Here is a 14,832-nt window from a genome sequence, read left to right as displayed (position 1 = left end):
TAGTGGACCAGCTGGGTGGTGGTAGTGGACCAGCTGGGTGGTGGTAGTGGACCAGCTGGGTGGTAGTGGACCAGCTGGGTGGTAGTGGACCAGCTGGGTGGTAGTGGGCCAGCTGGGTGGTAGTGGACCAACTGGGTGGTAGTGGACCAGCTGGGTGGTGGTAGTGGACCAGCTGGGTGGTAGTGGACCAGCTGGGTGGTAGTGGACCAGCTGGGTGGTGGTAGTGGACCAGCTGGGTGGTAGTGGACCAGCTGGGTGGTAGTGGACCAGCTGGGTGGTAGTGGACCAGCTGGGTGGTAGTGGACCAGCTGGGTGGTGGTAGTGGACCAGCTGGGTGGTAGTGGACCAGCTGGGTGGTAGTGGGCCAGCTGGGTGGTAGTGGACCAGCTGGGTGGTAGTGGGCCAGCTGGGTGTTAGTGGTCCAGTTGGGTGGTAGTGGGCCAGCTGGGTGGTAGTGGACCAGCTGGGTGGTAGTGGACCAGCTGGGTGGTAGTGGACCAGCTGGGTGGTGGTAGTGGACCAGCTGGGTGGTAGTGGACCAGCTGGGTGGTAGTGGACCAGCTGGGTGGTAGTGGACCAGCTGGGTGGTAGTGGGCCAGCTGGGTGGTAGTGGACCAGCTGGGTGGTAGTGGACCAACTGGGTGGTAGTGGACCAGCTGGGTGGTAGTGGACCAGCTGGGTGGTAGTGGACCAGCTGGGTGGTAGTGGACCAACTGGGAGGTAGTGGACCAGCTGGGTGGTAGTGGACCAGCTGGGTGGTAGTGGACCAGCTGGGTGGTAGTGGACCAGCTGGGTGGTAGTGGACCAGCTGGGTGGTAGTGGACCAGCTGGGTGGTAGTGAACCAGCTGGGTGGTAGTGGACCAGCTGGGTGGTGGTAGTGGGCCAGCCGGCTGGTAGTGGACCAGCTGGGTGGTGGTAGTGGACCAGCTGGGTGGTAGTGGACCAGCTGGGTGGTAGTGGACCAGCCGGCTGGTAGTGGGCCAGCCGGCTGGTGGTGGTGGGCCAACTGGGTGGTGGTAGTGGACCAGCTGGGTGGTAGTGGACCAGCCGGCTGGTAGTGGACCAGCCGGCTGGTAGTGGACCAGCCGGCTGGTAGTGGACCAGCCGGCTGGTAGTGGACCAGCCGGCTGGTTGTGGACCAGCCGGCTGGTAGTGGGCCAGCCGGCTGGTAGTGGACCAGCCGGCTGGTAGTGGGCCGGCTGGAGGATGCTGGTGAGGGCGGGGCCACGCATGGCCAGTGCCAGGCTCAGGGAGGAGTGCCACCCTCACTAGTGTCTCAGAGAGCCAGCAGGCAAGGCTCCCAGTGGCTCTCCCCTCTCACTCTGGCACTGTCACGCGGTTCCTGGCACTGTCTCGCGGCTCCTGGCACTGTCCCACGGCTCCTGGCACTGTCCCACGGCTCCTGGCACTGTCCCACGGCTCCTGGCACTGTTTCACATCTCCTGGCACTGTCCCACAGCTCCTGGCACTGTCCCACGGCTCCTGGCACTCTCCCACGACTCCTGGCACTGTCCCACAGCTCCTGGCACTGTCCCACGGCTCCTGGCACTGTCACGCAGCTCCTGGCACTGTCCCACGGCTCCTGGCACTCTCCCACGACTCCTGGCACTGTCCCACAGCTCCTGGCACTGTCCCACGGCTCCTGGCACTGTCCCACGGCTCCTGGCACTGTCCCACGGCTCCTGGCACTGTCCCACGGCTCCTGGCACTGTCCCACGGCTCCTGGTACTCTCCCACGGCTCCTGGCACTGTCCCACGGCTCCTGGTACTCTCCCACGGCTCCTGGCACTCTCCCACAGCTCCTGGCACTGTCCTACGGCTCCTGGCACTGTCTCACAGCCCCCCACCCCCCCACACTCACCCTAGTGACCCCAATTAGACCTAAATGATCATTAACCGTGAACGAGGCGCCGATGGAACAATTAATTAGTGACGTTACGGTGTAATCTGGACTGAACGCGGGGTGCAACAGCCTGGTTGATCAGGATGCGAGTGCAAGGTATGGCCTCTGGTGACCCCATGACCCCTACGACCACCGTGTCCCCCCCACAGGGGTCTGGCCCCCCCGCGGGAGCCGTCACGAGCGAGATCTTGCAGGGTGACACAAGCGGGGTGTCTGCGATCATGGACGGGGCGTGTAAGGAGACACCGTCGGAAACCGCCGCCGGGAAGCGTGACAGTCGCGTGGCACTCAACCTGTCAGCCACCGGGGGGTTCCTGTCCCCCCTGGAGTGCTCCACGCCCCTGGGGGCCTCAGGGAATAGCCGCAATTTCTGCGTATTGGATTGTCGATATTGTCGATTCGTCAGCGAGGGGCGCATCTCCCCTTCAGGGGCTGTCTCCCCCCTCAGGAGCCCCATCGCCAGGTCCCCTGGGGCCGCCTCCTCCCCCAGGGGCTCCCCTGCCAGTAAGTATGTTCACCCATGTGTAGTGTTCCTTGTGGGATTCGAACCTGAGTCTTGGAGGGGCCGCGACCCCCGGGCCAGGTATTGTGTGTCTGGGGTGGTGACCCCTGGGGTAGTGATCCCTGGGGTAGTGACCCCTGGGGTGGTGACCCCTGGGGTAGTGACCCCTGGGGTAGTGACCCCTGGGGTGGTGACCCCTGGGGTACTGACCCCTGGGGTGGTGACCCCTGGGGTGGTGACCCCTGGGGTGATGACCCCTGGGGTAGTGACCCCTGGGGTGGTGACCCCTGGGGTAGTGACCCCTGGGGTGGTGACCCCTGGGGTGGTGACCCCTGGGGTGATGACCCCTGGGGTGATGACCCCTGGGGTACTGACCCCTGGGGTAGTGACCCCTGGGGTAGTGACCCCTGGGGTAGTGACCCCTGGGGTACTGACCCCTGGGGTAGTGACCCCTGGGGTAGTGACCCCTGGGGTAGTGACCCCTGGGGTAGTGACCCCTGGGGTGGTGACCCCTGGGGTGGTGACCCCTGGGGTAGTGACCCCTGGGGTAGTGACCCCTGGGGTGGTGACCCCTGGGGTGGTGACCCCTGGGGTACTGACCCCTGGGGTAGTGACCCCTGGGGTGGTGACCCCTGGGGTACTGACCCCTGGGGTGGTGACCCCTGGGGTAGTGACCCCTGGGGTAGTGACCCCTGGGGTGGTGAACCCTGGGGTGATGACCCCTGGGGTAGTGACCCCTGGGGTGGTGACCCCTGGGGTGGTGACCCCTGGGGTGGTGACCCCTGGGGTAGTGACCCCTGGGGTGGTGACCCCTGGGGTGGTGACCCCTGGGGTGATGACCCCTGGGGTGGTGACCCCTGGGGTGATGACCCCTGGGGTAGTGACCCCTGGGGTCCACCTAACAGGGACAATATTCCCCTCATCACTAACTACCATTTAACTCAATTACCTCGTCTCTACAGGCTGGTTAGGTACTAAACGAGGACCTCGGTGGAGTGTTTCAAGTGTAGGTTACACACTTGGGTTTAGTGTGGATGAATGGGCTTCGTCGGAGCCTTCTGCAGCTTCCTTATGTTCTCATGTATTCTGACAAAGTTGGTAATGCTATTGTCTTACATTCAGGTACTCGAGAATCGAACTCGGGTGCAGTATTGGCTATGATTTCTCCAAATTTCATCTTTGTTCAAGGTTAATTAAAATAAAAATAACCTGTAGTATATATTACACTTATTATAGGTTTATATGTTTCGAGCTCATATGGTTCATTCTCAAGTGATGAGACAGAACGGGATTCATATCACTGGGAGGTTACATACAAATAGGTGAGGGGGTCAAAGGTTAGGTTAGGTTAGGGTAGCGTTTTGGGCAGTGTCGTCACCAACGGCTTCTTCACGTTCCGGTCTTGTATTCACAATACATAATATATACACCCATACACGTAAATATACATGTGAGTATATACATGTGGAAGCTGACCAGAATTACATTCCACCTTTGTAAACACACATTAATAACATTTTAAAAGCAGAACAATCACCTTCCGTGCTTGACTGTTCAATAAATCACTCAACTACACGTTGAACAGATCTCTCACCCTGTTCACGGAGAACAGATCTCTCACCCTGTTCACGGAGAACAGATCTCTCACCCTGTTCACGTTGAACAGATCTCTCACCCTGTTCACGGAAAACAGATCTCTCACCCTGTTCACGGAGAACAGATCTCTCACCCTGTTCACGTTGAACAGATCTCTCACCCTGTTCACGGAAAACAGATCTCTCACCCTGTTCACGGAGAACAGATCTCTCACCCTGTTCACGTAGAACAGATCTCTCACCCTGTTCACGTAGAACAGATCTCTCACCCTGTTCACGGAGAACACACGTATACATATACACATGTATACCCTTGAGAACCATTCATATACAGCAGAAATGCAATAATTCCCCAGACTTGAGATAAAAGAAAGAATACATAGATAAACAATGGTCCGACATTTATTCCCCGAAACTATCCAATATTTTTCCGGAGTTTGACTTTATTCCCTCAAGAAGTTGTCGGCATTTGTTGACTTAAGAATTTATTAAGGAGGTTCAGTGTCTTTTCTGTGAGAGTTTAAATGTCAGTTTTGGAGAGATGGAATCTGTACTTAAGTGAGTTGTTTGTGAGCCCACTGCCCTAGGGTAGTTAGTGGATAGTTAGTGGCTGGTTATTGGCTAGATGGGATGGTTGGGTCGTTTAGTGGTCCATGCTTGGGGGCAGTGAATGATGTGGTTTGAGTGCAGTGCCATATTGAGTGCAGTGCCATATTGAGTGCAGTGCCATATTGAGTGCAGTGCCATATTGAGTGCAGTGCCATATTGTTTGGGGGATAGAAGGCTATCGTGGAGGGGGGAGGGATATCGTAGAGGGGGGAGGGATATCGTGGGGGGGGGAGGGGAGGGGGGGCAGCATCCCCAGCATCATGCTTCTTCATATCAAAATGATCTGTCATGAGGGGAGAGAGGTTGCTATGGCAACCTGCCTTATCCTTGATGCTTTAAGTGGTAATTGTTGGCTTGTGGGCGGGTTATTGTTGGCTTGTGGGTGGGTTATTGTTGGCTTGTGGGTGGGTTATTGTTGGCTTGTGGTGGTTATTGTTGGCTTGTGGGCGGGTTATTGTTGGCTTGTGGGTGGGTTATTGTTGGCTTGTGGGCGGGTTATTGTTGGCTTGTGGGTGGGTTATTGTTGGCTTGTGGGCGGGTTATTGTTGGCTTGTGGGCGGGTTATTGTTGGCTTGTGGTGGTTATTGTTGGCTTGTGGGCGGGTTATTGTTGGCTTGTGGTGGTTATTGTTGGCTTGTGGGCGGGTTATTGTTGGCTTGTGGGTGGGTTATTGTTGGCTTGTGGGCGGGTTATTGTTGGCTTGTGGGCGGGTTATTGTTGGCTTGTGGTGGTTATTGTTGGCTTGTGGGCGGGTTATTGTTGGCTTGTGGGTGGGTTATTGTTGGCTTGTGGGCGGGTTATTGTTGGCTTGTGGGCGGGTTATTGTTGGCTTGTGGGCGGGTTATTGTTGGCTTATGGTGGTTATTGTTGGCTTGTGGGCGGGTTATTGTTGGCTAGTGGGCGGGTTATTGTTGGCTTGTGGGTGGGTTATTGTTGGCTTGTGGGCGGGTTATTGTTGGCTTGTGGGCGGGTTATTGTTGGCTTGTGGTGGTTATTGTTGGCTTGTGGGCGGGTTATTATTGGCTTGTGGGCGGGTTATTGTTGGCTTGTGGGCGGGTTATTGTTGGCTTGTGGGTGGGTTATTGTTGGCTTGTGGGCGGGTTATTGTTGGCTTGTGGGCGGGTTATTGTTGGCTTGTGGGCGGGTTATTGTTGGCTTGTGGGTGGGTTATTGTTGGCTTGTGGGCGGGTTATTGTTGGCTTGTGGGCGGGTTATTGTTGGCTTGTGGGCGGGTTATTGTTGGCTTGTGGGTGGGTTATTGTTGGTTTGTGGGCGGGTTATTGTTGGCTTGTGGGTGGGTTATTGTTGGCTTGTGGGCGGGTTATTGTTGGCTTGTGGGCGGGTTATTGTTGGCTTGTGGGCGGGTTATTGTTGGCCTGTGGGCGGGTTATTGTTGGCTTGTGGGCGGGTTATTGTTGGCTTGTGGGCGGGTTATTGTTGGCTTGTGGGCGGGTTATTGTTGGCTTGTGGGTGGGTTATTGTTGGCTTGTGGGTGGGTTATTGTTGGCTTGTGGGCGGGTTATTGTTGGCTTGTGGGCGGGTTATTGTTGGATTGTGGGTGGGTTATTGTTGGCTTGTGGGCGGGTTATTGTTGGCTTGTGGGCGGGTTATTGTTGGCTTGTGGGCGGGTTATTGTTGGCCTGTGGGCGGGTTATTGTTGGCTTGTGGGCGGGTTATTGTTGGCTTGTGGGCGGGTTATTGTTGGCTTGTGGGCGGGTTATTGTTGGCTTGTGGGTGGGTTATTGTTGGCTTGTGGGCGGGTTATTCTTGGCTTGTGGGTGGGTTATTGTTGGCTTGTGGGTGGGTTATTGTGTGTTGTTGTGGTTATTGTTAGCTTGTGGGCGGGTTATTCTTGGCTTGTGGGTGGGTTATTGTTGGCTTGTGGGTGGGTTATTGTGTGTTGTTGTGGTTATTGTTGGCTTGTGGGCGGGTTATTGTTGGCTTGTGGGCGGGTTATTGTTGGCTTGTGGGTGGGTTATTGTTGGCTTGTGGGCGGGTTATTGTTGGCTTGTGGGCGGGTTATTGTTGGCTTGTGGGCGGGTTATTGTTGCCTTGTGGGCGGGTTATTGTTGGCCTGTGGGCGGGTTATTGTTGGCTTGTGGGCGGGTTATTGTTGGCTTGTGGGCGGGTTATTGTGTGTTGTTGTGGTTATTGTTGGCTTGTGGGCGGGTTATTGTTGGCTTGTGGGCGGGTTATTGTTGGCTTGTGGGTGGGTTATTGTTGGCTTGTGGGCGGGTTATTGTTGGCTTGTGGGCGGGTTATTGTTGGCTTGTGGGCGGGTTATTGTTGGCTTGTGGTGGTTATTGTTGGCTTGTGGGCGGGTTATTGTTGGCTAGTGGGCGGGTTATTGTTGGCTTGTGGGTGGGTTATTGTTGGCTTGTGGGCGGGTTATTGTTGGCTTGTGGGCGGGTTATTGTTGGCTTGTGGGCGGGTTATTGTTGGCTTGTGGGCGGGTTATTGTTGGCTTGTGGGCGGGTTATTGTGTGTTGTTGTGGTTATTGTTGGCTTGTGGGCGGGTTATTGTTGGCTTGTGGTGGTTATTGTTGGCTTGTGGGCGGGTTATTGTTGGCTTGTGGGTGGGTTATTGTTGGCTTGTGGTGGTTATTGTTGGCTTGTGGGTGGGTTATTATTGGCTTGTGGGCGGGTTATTATTGGCTTGTGGGCGGGTTATTGTTGGCTTGTGGGCGGGTTATTGTTGGCTTGTGGGCGGGTTATTGTTGGCTTGTGGGCGGGTTATTGTTGGCTTGTGGTGGTTATTGTTGGCTTGTGGGCGGGTTATTGTTGGCTTGTGGTGGTTATTGTTGGCTTGTGGCGGGTTATTATTGGCTTGTGGGCGGGTTATTGTTGGCTTGTGAGTGGGTTATTGTTGGCTTGTGGGCGGGTTATTGTTGGCTTGTGGGTGGGTTATTGTTGGCTTGTGGGCGGGTTATTGTTGGCTTGTGGGCGGGTTATTGTTGGCTTGTGGGCGGGTTATTGTTGGCTTGTGGGTGGGTTATTGTTGGCTTGTGGGCGGGTTATTGTTGGCTTGTGGGCGGGTTATTGTTGGCTTGTGGGCGGGTTATTGTTGGCTTGTGGGTGGGTTATTGTTGGTTTGTGGGCGGGTTATTGTTGGCTTGTGGGTGGGTTATTGTTGGCTTGTGGGCGGGTTATTGTTGGCTTGTGGGCGGGTTATTGTTGGCTTGTGGGCGGGTTATTGTTGGCCTGTGGGCGGGTTATTGTTGGCTTGTGGGCGGGTTATTGTTGGCTTGTGGGCGGGTTATTGTTGGCTTGTGGGTGGGTTATTGTTGGCTTGTGGGCGGGTTATTGTTGGCTTGTGGGTGGGTTATTGTTGGCTTGTGGGCGGGTTATTCTTGGCTTGTGGGTGGGTTATTGTTGGCTTGTGGGCGGGTTATTGTGTGTTGTTGTGGTTATTGTTGGCTTGTGGGCGGGTTATTCTTGGCTTGTGGGCGGGTTATTGTTGGCTTGTGGGCGGGTTATTGTTGGCTTGTGGGCGGGTTATTGTTGGCTTGTGGGCGGGTTATTCTTGGCTTGTGGGTGGGTTATTGTTGGCTTGTGGGTGGGTTATTGTTGGCTTGTGGGTGGGTTATTGTTGGCTTGTGGGTGGGTTATTGTGTGTTGTTGTGGTTATTGTTGGCTTGTGGGTGGGTTATTCTTGGCTTGTGGGTGGGTTATTGTTGGCTTGTGGGCGGGTTATTGTTGGCTTGTGGACGGGTTATTGTTGGCTTGTGGGCGGGTTATTGTTGCCTTGTGGGCGGGTTATTGTTGGCCTGTGGGCGGGTTATTGTTGGCTTGTGGGCGGGTTATTGTTGGCTTGTGGGCGGGTTATTGTGTGTTGTTGTGGTTATTGTTGGCTTGTGGGCGGGTTATTCTTGGCTTGTGGGCGGGTTATTGTTGGCTTGTGGGCGGGTTATTGTTGGCTTGTGGGCGGGTTATTGTTGGCTTGTGGGCGGGTTATTGTTGGCTTGTGGGCGGGTTATTGTTGGCTTGTGGGCGGGTTATTGTTGGCTTGTGGGCGGGTTATTGTTGGCTTGTGGGCGGGTTATTGTTGGCTTGTGGGCGGGTTATTGTTGGCTTGTGGTGGTTATTGTTGGCTTGTGGGCAGGTTATTGTTGGCTTGTGGGCGGGTTATTGTTGGCTTGTGGGCGGTTATTGTTGGCTTGTGGGCGGGTTATTGTTGGCTTGTGGGCGGGTTATTGTGTGTTGTTGTGGTTATTGTTGGCTTGTGGGCGGGTTATTGTTGGCTTGTGGGCGGGTTATTGTTGGCTTGTGGGCGGGTTATTGTTGGCTTGTGGGCGGGTTATTGTTGGCTTGTGGGTGGGTTATTGTTGGCTTGTGGGCGGGTTATTGTTGGCTTGTGGGCGGGTTATTGTTGGCTTGTGGGCGGGTTATTGTTGGCTTGTGGGCGGGTTATTGTTGGCTTGTGGGCGGGTTATTGTTGGCTTGTGGGCGGGTTATTGTTGGCTTGTGGGCGGGTTATTGTTGGCTTGTGGGTGGGTTATTGTTGGCTTGTGGGTGGGTTATTGTTGGCTTGTGGGCGGGTTATTGTTGGCTTGTGGGCGGGTTATTGTTGGCTTGTGGGTGGGTTATTGTTGGCTTGTGGGCGGGTTATTGTTGGCTTGTGGGTGGGTTATTGTTGGCTTGTGGGCGGGTTATTGTTGGCTTGTGGGCGGGTTATTGTTGGCTTGTGGGCGGGTTATTGTTGGCTTGTGGGTGGGTTATTGTTGGCTTGTGGGCGGGTTATTGTTGGCTTGTGGGCGGGTTATTGTTGGCTTGTGGGTGGGTTATTGTTGGCTTGTGGGTGGGGTATTGTTGGCTTGTGGGTGGGTTATTGTTGGCTTGTGGGCGGGTTATTGTGTGTTGTGGTTATTGTTGGCTTGTGGGCGGGTTATTGTTGGCTTGCGGGCGGGTTATTGTTGGCTTGTGGGCGGGTTATTGTTGGCTTGTGGGCGGGTTATTGTTGGCTTGTGGGTGGGTGTTGGCTTGTGGGCGGGTTATTGTGTGTTCTTGTGGGTGGGTTATTGTTGGCTTGTGGGTGGGTTATTGTTGGCTTGTGGGTGAGTTATTGTCGGCTTGTGGGCGGGTTATTGTTGGCTTGTGGGCGGGTTATTGTTGGCTTGTGGGCGGGTTATTGTTGGCTTATGGGCGGGTTATTGTTGGCTTGTGGGCGGGTTACTGTTGGCTTGTGGGTGGGTTATTGTTGGCTTGTGGGTGGGTTATTGTTGGCTTGTGGGCGGGTTATTGTTGGCTTGTGGGCGGGTTATTGTTGGCTTGTGGGTGGGTTATTGTTGGCTTGTGGGCGGGTTATTGTTGGCTTGCGGGCAGGTTATTGTTGGCTTGTGGGTGGGTTATTGTTGGCTTCTGGGTGGGTTATTGTTGGCTTGTGGGCGGGTTATTGTTGGCTTGTGGGCGGGTTATTGTTGGCTTGTGGGCGGGTTATTGTTGGCTTGTGGGCGGGTTATTGTGTGTTGTTGTGGTTATTGTTGGCTTGTGGGCGGGTTATTGTTGGCTTGTGGGCGGGTTATTGTTGGCTTGTGGGCGGGTTATTGTGTGTTGTTGTGGTTATTGTTGGCTTGTGGGCGGGTTATTGTTGGCTTGTGGGCGGGATATTGTTGGCTTGTGGGTGGGTTATTGTTGGCTTGTGGTGGTTATTGTTGGCTTGTGGGCGGGTTATTGTTGGCTTGTGGGTGGGTTATTGTTGGCTTGTGGGTGGGTTATTGTTGGCTTGTGGTGGTTATTGTTGGCTTGTGGGTGGGTTATTGTTGGCTTGTGGGTGGGTTATTGTTGGCTTGAGGGCGGATTATTGTTGGCTTGTGGGCGGGTTATTGTTGGCTTGTAGGAGGGTTATTGTTGGCTTGTGGGCGGGTTATTGTTGGCTTGTGGGAGGGTTATTGTTGGCTTGTGGGCGGGTTATTGTTGGCTTGTGGGCGGGTTATGGTTGGCTTGTGGGCGGGTTATTGTTGGCTTGTGGGAAGGTTATTGTTGGCTTGTGGGTGGGTTATTGTTGGCTTGAGGGCGGATTATTGTTGGCTTGTGGGCGGGTTATTGTTGGCTTGTGGGCGGGTTATTGTTGGCTTGTGGGCGGGTTATTGTTGGCTTGTGGGTGGGTTATTATTGGCTTCTGGGCGGGTTATTGTTGGCTTGTGGGCGGGTTATTGTTGGCTTCTGGGCGGGTTATTGTTGGCTTGTGGGCGGGTTATTATTGGCTTGTGGGCGGGTTATTGTTGGCTTGTGGGCGGGTTATTGTTGGCTTGTGGGTGGGTTATTGTGTGTTGTTGTGGTTATTGTTGGCTTGTGGGTGGGTTATTGTGTGTTGTTGTGGTTATTGTTGGCTTGTGGGCGGGTTATAGTTGGCTTGTGGGTGGGTTATTGTGTGTTGTTGTGGTTATTGTTGGCTTGTGGGCGGGTTATTGTTGGCTTGTGGGCGGGTTATTGTTGGCTTGTGGGCGGGTTATTGTTGGCTTGTGGGCGGGTTATTGTTGGCTTGTGGGCGGGTTATTGTTGGCTTGTGGGTGGGTTATTGTTGGCTTGTGGGCGGGTTATTGTTGGCTTGTGGGCGGGTTATTGTTGGCTTGTGGGCGGGTTATTGTTGGCTTGTGGGTGGGTTATTGTTGGCTTGTGGGTGGGTTATTGTTGGCTTGTGGGCGGGTTATTGTTGGCTTGTGGGCGGGTTATTGTTGGCTTGTGGGTGGGTTATTGTGTGTTGTTGTGGTTATTGTTGGCTTGTGGGCGGGTTATTGTTGGCTTGTGGGTGGGTTATTGTTGGCTTGTGGGCGGGTTATTGTTGGCTTGTGGGCGGGTTATTGTTGGCTTGTGGGTGGGTTATTGTTGGCTTGTGGGTGGGTTATTGTTGGCTTGTGGGCGGGTTATTGTTGGCTTGTGGGTGGGTTATTGTTGGCTTGTGGGTGGGTTATTGTTGGCTTGTGGGCGGGTTATTGTTGGCTTGTGGGCGGGTTATTGTGTGTTGTTGTGGTTATTGTTGGCTTGTGGGCGGGTTATTGTTGGCTTGTGGGCGGGTTATTGTTGGCTTGTGGGCGGGTTATTGTTGGCTTGTGGGTGGGTTATTGTTGGCTTGTGGGTGGGTTATTGTTGGCTTGTGGGCGGGTTATTGTTGGCTTGTGGGCGGGTTATTGTTTGCTTGTGGGCGGGTTATTGTTGGCTTGTGGGCGGGTTATTGTTGGCTTGTGGGTGGGTTATTGTTGGCTTGTGGGCGGGTTATTGTTGGCTTGTGGGCGGGTTATTGTTGGCTTGTGGGCGGGTTATTGTTGGCTTGTGGGTGGGTTATTGTTGGCTTGTGGGTGGGTTATTGTTGGCTTGTGGGCGGGTTATTGTTGGCTTGTGGGCGGGTTATTGTTGGCTTGTGGGCGGGTTATTGTTGGCTTGTGGGCGGGTTATTGTTGGCTTGTGGGCGGGTTATTGTTGGCTTGTGGGTGGGTTATTGTTGGCTTGTGGGCGGGTTATTGTTGGCTTGTGGGCGGGTTATTGTTGGCTTGTGGGCGGGTTATTGTGTGTTGTTGTGGTTATTGTTGGCTTGTGGGCGGGTTATTGTTGGCTTGTGGGCGGGTTATTGTTGGCTTGTGGGTGGGTTATTGTTGGCTTGTGGTGGTTATTGTTGGCTTGTGGGCAGGTTATTGTTGGCTTGTGGGTGGGTTATTGTTGGCTTGTGGGTGGGTTATTGTTGGCTTGTGGGCGGGTTATTGTTGGCTTGTGGGTGGGTTATTGTTGGCTTGTGGGTGGGTTATTGTTGGTTTGTGGTGGTTATTGTTGGCTTGTGGGCGGGTTATTGTTGACTTGTGGTGGTTATTGTTGGTTTGTGGGTGGGTTATTGTTGGCTTGTGGGCGGGTTATTGTTGGCTTGTGGGCGGGTTATTGTTGGCTTGTGGTGGTTATTGTTGGCTTGTGGTGGTTATTGTTGGCTTGTGGGTGGGTTATTGTTGGCTTGTGGGCGGGTTATTGTTGGCTTGTGGGTGGGTTATTGTTGGCTTGTGGGTGGGTTATTGTTGGCTTGTGGGTGGGTTATTGTTGGCTTGTGGGTGGGTTATTGTTGGCTTGTGGGTGGGTTATTGTTGGCTTGTGGGCGGGTTATTGTTGGCTTGTGGGCGGGTTATTGTTGGCTTGTGGGTGGGTTATTGTTGGCTTGTGGTGGTTATTGTTGGCTTGTGGGTGGGTTATTGTTGGCTTGTGGGCGGGTTATTGTTGGCTTGTGGGCGGGTTATTGTTGGCTTGTGGGTGGGTTATTGTTGGCTTGTGGGCGGGTTATTGTTGGCTTGTGGGCGGGTTATTGTTGGCTTGTGGGTGGGTTATTGTTGGCTTGTGGTGGTTATTGTTGGCTTGTGAGCGGGTTATTGTTGGCTTGTGGGCGGGTTATTGTTGGCTTGTGGGTGGGTTATTGTTGGCTTGTGGTGGTTATTGTTGGCTTGTGGGCGGGTTATTGTTGGCTTGTGGGCGGGTTATTGTTGGCTTGTGGGCGGGTTATTGTGTTGTGGTGGTTATTGTGTGTTGTGGTGGGTTATTGTTGGCTTGTGGGCGGGTTATTGTTGTCTTGTGGGCGGGTTATTGTTGGCTTGTGGGCGGGTTATTGTTGGCTTGTGGTGGTTATTGTTGGCTTGTGGGTGGGTTATTGTTGGCTTGTGGGCGGGTTATTGTTGGCTTGTGGGCGGGTTATTGTTGGCTTGTGGGTGGGTTATTGTTGGCTTGTGGTGGTTATTGTTGGCTTGTGGGTGGGTTATTGTTGGCTTGTGGTGGTTATTGTTGGCTTGTGGTGGTTATTGTTGGCTTGTGGGTGGGTTATTGTCGGCTTGTGGGCGGGTTATTGTTGGCTTGTGGGCGGGTTATTGTTGGCTTGTGGGTGGGTTATTGTTGGCTTGTGGTGGTTATTGTTGGCTTGTGGGCGGGTTATTGTTGGCTTGTGGGCGGGTTATTGTTGGCTTGTGGGTGGTTATTGTTGGCTTGTGGGCGGGTTATTGTTGGCTTGTGGGCGGGTTATTGTTGTCTTGTGGGTGGGTTATTGTTGGCTTGTGGGTGGTTATTGTTGGCTTGTGGGCGGGTTATTGTTGGCTTGTGGGCGGGTTATTGTTGGCTTGTGGGCGGGTTATTGTTGTCTTGTGGGCGGGTTATTGTTGTCTTGTGGGCGGGTTATTGTTGGCTTGTGGGTGGTTATTGTTGGCTTGTGGTGGTTATTGTTGGCTTGTGGGTGGGATATTGTTGTCTTGTGGGCGGGTTATTGTGTTGTGGTGGTTATTGTGTTGTTGTGGTGGTTATTGTGTTGTTGTGGTGGTTATTGTGTTGTGGTGGTTATTGTGTTGTTGTGGTGGTTATTGGGTTGTGGTGGTGGTTATTGTGTTGTTGTGGTGGTTATTGTGTTGTTGTGGTGGTTATTGTGTTGTGGTGGTTATTGTGTTGTGGTGGTTATTGTGTTGTTGTTGTGGTTATTGTGTTGTTGTAGTGGTTATTGTGTTGTGGTGGTTATTGTGTTGTGGTGGTTATTGTGTTGTGGTGGTTATTGTGTTGTGGTGGTTATTGTGTTGTGGTGGTTATTGTGTTGTGGTGGTTATTGTGTTGTGGTGGTTATTGTGTTGTTGTGGTGGTTATTGTGTTGTTGTAGTGGTTATTGTGTTGTTGTGGTTATTGTGTTGTTGTGGTGGTTATTGTGTTGTTGTGGTGGTTATTGTGTTGTGGTGGTGGTTATTGTGTTGTTGTGGTGGTTATTGTGTTGTGGTGGTGGTTATTGTGTTGTTGTGGTGGTTATTCTGTTGTTGTGGTGGTTATTGTGTTGTGGTGGTTATTGTGTTGTTGTGGTGGTTATTGTGTTGTTGTAGTGGTTATTGTGTTGTGGTGGTTATTGTGTTGTTGTGGTGGTTATTGTGTTGTGGTGGTTATTGTGTTGTGGTGGTTATTCTGTTGTTGTGGTGGTTATTCTGTTGTTGTGGTGGTTATTGTGTTGTGGTGGTTATTCTGTTGTTGTGGTGGTTATTGTGTTGTGGTGGTTATTGTGTTGTTGTAGTGGTTATTGTGTTGTGGTGGTTATTGTGTTGTGGTGGTTATTGTGTTGTTGTGGTGGTTATTGTGTTGTTGTGGTGGTTATTGTTGTGGTGGTTTTTATGTTGTGGTGGTTATTGTTGTGGTGGTTATTGTTGTGGTGGTTATTGTTGTGGTGGTTATTGTGTTGTTGTGGTGGTTATTGTTGTGGTGGTTTTTATGTTGTGGTGGTTATTGTGTTGTGGTG

The 14,832-nt window shown here is 53.1% G+C and overlaps 1 protein-coding gene across 1 annotated transcript in view; it reads left to right on the top strand.

Annotated features, from left to right (window-relative positions):
* The first annotated feature begins 1,254 nt into the window (after positions 1-1,254).
* The window catches only part of LOC123747913 (atrial natriuretic peptide receptor 1), a 108,331-nt gene continuing 94,753 nt past the window's right edge, over positions 1,255-14,832 (top strand). The window contains exon 1 of the mRNA XM_069308347.1: positions 1,255-2,408. Coding sequence (XP_069164448.1) covers positions 1,988-2,408 — 421 coding nt within the window. The 5' untranslated portion in view covers positions 1,255-1,987. The remainder of the gene's footprint in view (positions 2,409-14,832) is intronic.

This window comes from Procambarus clarkii, chromosome 6 (assembly GCF_040958095.1).
Source record: "Procambarus clarkii isolate CNS0578487 chromosome 6, FALCON_Pclarkii_2.0, whole genome shotgun sequence".
NCBI lineage: Eukaryota > Metazoa > Arthropoda > Malacostraca > Decapoda > Cambaridae > Procambarus > Procambarus clarkii.
The sequence above is the reverse complement of the archived record's forward strand: the minus strand, read 5'-3'. Positions and strand labels throughout refer to the sequence as shown.